General features: G+C 36.0%; 1 protein-coding gene across 1 annotated transcript; it reads right to left on the reverse strand.

Annotated features, from left to right (window-relative positions):
- Positions 1 to 934: 934 nt before the first annotated feature.
- On the reverse strand, positions 935 to 1,471 carry LOC142161989 (inactive protein RESTRICTED TEV MOVEMENT 1-like). Its single transcript, XM_075218283.1, has one exon. It carries the CDS (start codon positions 1,469 to 1,471, stop codon positions 935 to 937), a length of 537 nt encoding a protein of 178 aa, XP_075074384.1.
- Between the last annotated feature and the right edge of the window lie 1,327 nt (positions 1,472 to 2,798).

A 2,798-nucleotide genomic window follows, 5' to 3' on the forward strand; every position in this document is an offset into this window, starting at 1 on the left:
ATGATTGCAAAAAAACAACATTATTATATGTTACAAGAAATATGCATTGCTTGCTACTTGTATGCCTCTCTCCTTATTGCCTTTGAGATAAAAGATAACGTAAAACAATTTTCTATTTTTTTGGGGGGAAATTCTCAAGATAACTCGTAGTCGCTACCCTTTGGGTGCGCACTGGATAACCTGCTCATTGTGTAATAGCTCGTAAACCACACAAGATGTAAACCGCACTTGGCAAGCCCGGTACGACAAACTCTGACCGAAGAGGATGCTTGTGAGGGAAACCAATTCCAAGTCCCCCATGTTGGAAATCACTCACCCAATTGACCCAGCCAACTCTTGTTAACTTATTTTGACGACGTACGTGCATGATTTTCTATTGTTAAACTTAATAAATAAAGAACAGAGTAAAAATAATTTTTTTTTAACGAAGTGTATGATTTTCTTTCTTTGATCTCTAAACCTCGGCCGTTCAGTTTTTTCATGCAAATACGACTTGGGATAGGTTGCATTAACAATCAACACTACCTTTTCGGGATTACTTTTTATACAAACACCATTATTTAATTTGGCGTATGAGGTTTTAGGCATATACTCCTTGTAGTTTGATATATATAGAGTCGAAGAACCGGCAACAACGTAAACACAAAAGGTCAAGAAAACAATTAAGAGAATGTATCATAGTAAACATTTCTTGTACGACTAAATAAGTGCATAACAATGGCCAAGAAAACAATATACGTAGATTTTAGCATAGCGAGATTATACTGTTCATTAGGTCTTCATAAATAAGGGTTGAAAGATGAATTATGTCCCACACCCGCTTGATTTGCAGGATAATATTGAAAAGGTGTACAATGTCGAAGATTAAGTAATTGAATCCCAGTTGTACATAAAATATTTTATCAAACCATTGATCATAGGGAAGAATCTTGAGTTAATATTCTTCCTTTTCAGATTTTACTCTTGGATGTTTCAAATTGATCATAGGGGATATTATGGTCTTCACATAGACCCCAATACTCTCAATGTTAGACGAACACTCAGTGCGCCATGAAAACCACCGAAAAGCTAGCCGATGATTTCCTGTCTGAAAGTTGAAGTCCTTGTCACCATCAGTAGTAGAAGGGGTCCCAAATGGTCCATAGGAACCCTTGTGTGTCCCAAATTTTATAGTGTTCAAAATTGATTTGAAGGGACTACTGAGCGAATTAAGAGATTTGAAGGAACCACTGATCGAAGTAAGAAATTCTAATGGATAATCAAAAACAACTGCACACGAGCTTTGAGTACATGTATCAAAACCATGTTTATTTGACGGAACTAACTTGCTATTCTCATAGTACAGGAACTGAAGTGAAAGAATTGCGTTTTTGTTGTATGAACCAAGAACCCCAGCGACTTGGTCTCGTCCCTTATAATCCCAAATGGTTCCACCACTTCTCCCCACTGGGCCAACTTTGATCATATCCATGTTTCTCTCTTGTTTCTGAATAAAATGCTTCTGCAAAATTACTTTTTTGTTATGAATAGTTTGTACATTGGATACTACTTTGGATACTACATTGGATATTACATTGGATGCTACATTGGATGCTCATGTTGTGAATAACTTAAAGATTAAATTTCCTATTTTATGTCCATCATCTTTACTTTTTATGCCTATAAAAGACCATGTAATTGCAATGAAAAATTACACCAAAGTGAAAGAAGAAAACACTTCTCCATTCTCTCCATCTCTTCTTGTTTACATTTTACTGCATTGCTTTTATTTTATAACACGTTATCAGCACGAAACTCTAATTTTATTCTTAACTCCCGCTAAGTTGAGCCATATTTTATTAAGTTTTCACTATGTCAAATTTATCAAAACTTGAATTTGTGGCACTTGACATCACCGGGAGGAACTATTTATCATGGGTTCTTGATGCTGAAATTCACCTTGACGCTAAAGGTCTTGGAAATACTATTATACAAGGAAATGAAGCATCAAATCAGGATAAAGCGAAGGCCATGATTTTCCTTCGTCATCATCTACATGAAGGGTTAAAAACTGAATATTTAACCGTAAAAGATCCACTTGAATTATGGATTAATTTGAAGGATCGATATGACCACCTAAAACTTACGGTATTACCGAAAGCTCGGTATGAGTGGATACATTTAAGGTTGCAAGACTTTAAAACCGTAAGTGAGTATAATTCTGCTATCTTTAAAGTAAGTTCTCTATTAAAGTTATGTGGAGACACTATCACAGATGAGGACTTATTGGAAAAAACATTTTCTACTTTTCACGCTTCAAATGTGGTGCTACAACAACAATACCGTGAAAAAGGTTTTAAGAAATATTTTGAGTTAATCACATGCCTACTTGTGGCTGAGCAGAATAATACTCTATTAATGAAAAATCATGAAGCCCGTCCCACTGGGTCAGCTCCATTTACGGAAGTGAATGCTGTAGCAACATATGATAAGTTTGAAAGAAAACAAAATAATTACCGTGGTCGTGGACATGGTCGTAAACGTGGACGTGGCAGGGGGCGAAACAATTATCGTCATTATGGTGGAAATAAATTGGAGAACGATAAGGGTTCTCAAATTAATCATTCAAAAGGTAAAGCTAGTATGTGTCACCGATGTGGTATGAGAGGTCATTGGGCACACATTTGTCGTACGCCAGAACATTTTGTCAAACTTTATCAAGTCTCCCTCAAGAAAAAAGAAAATAATGTGGAGGCACACTTGACCTTTCAAAATAATGATGATGAAGCAGGTCCCTCAAATAAATATGATTCTAAGGC

This window comes from Nicotiana tabacum, chromosome 7 (assembly GCF_000715075.1).
Source record: "Nicotiana tabacum cultivar K326 chromosome 7, ASM71507v2, whole genome shotgun sequence".
NCBI lineage: Eukaryota > Viridiplantae > Streptophyta > Magnoliopsida > Solanales > Solanaceae > Nicotiana > Nicotiana tabacum.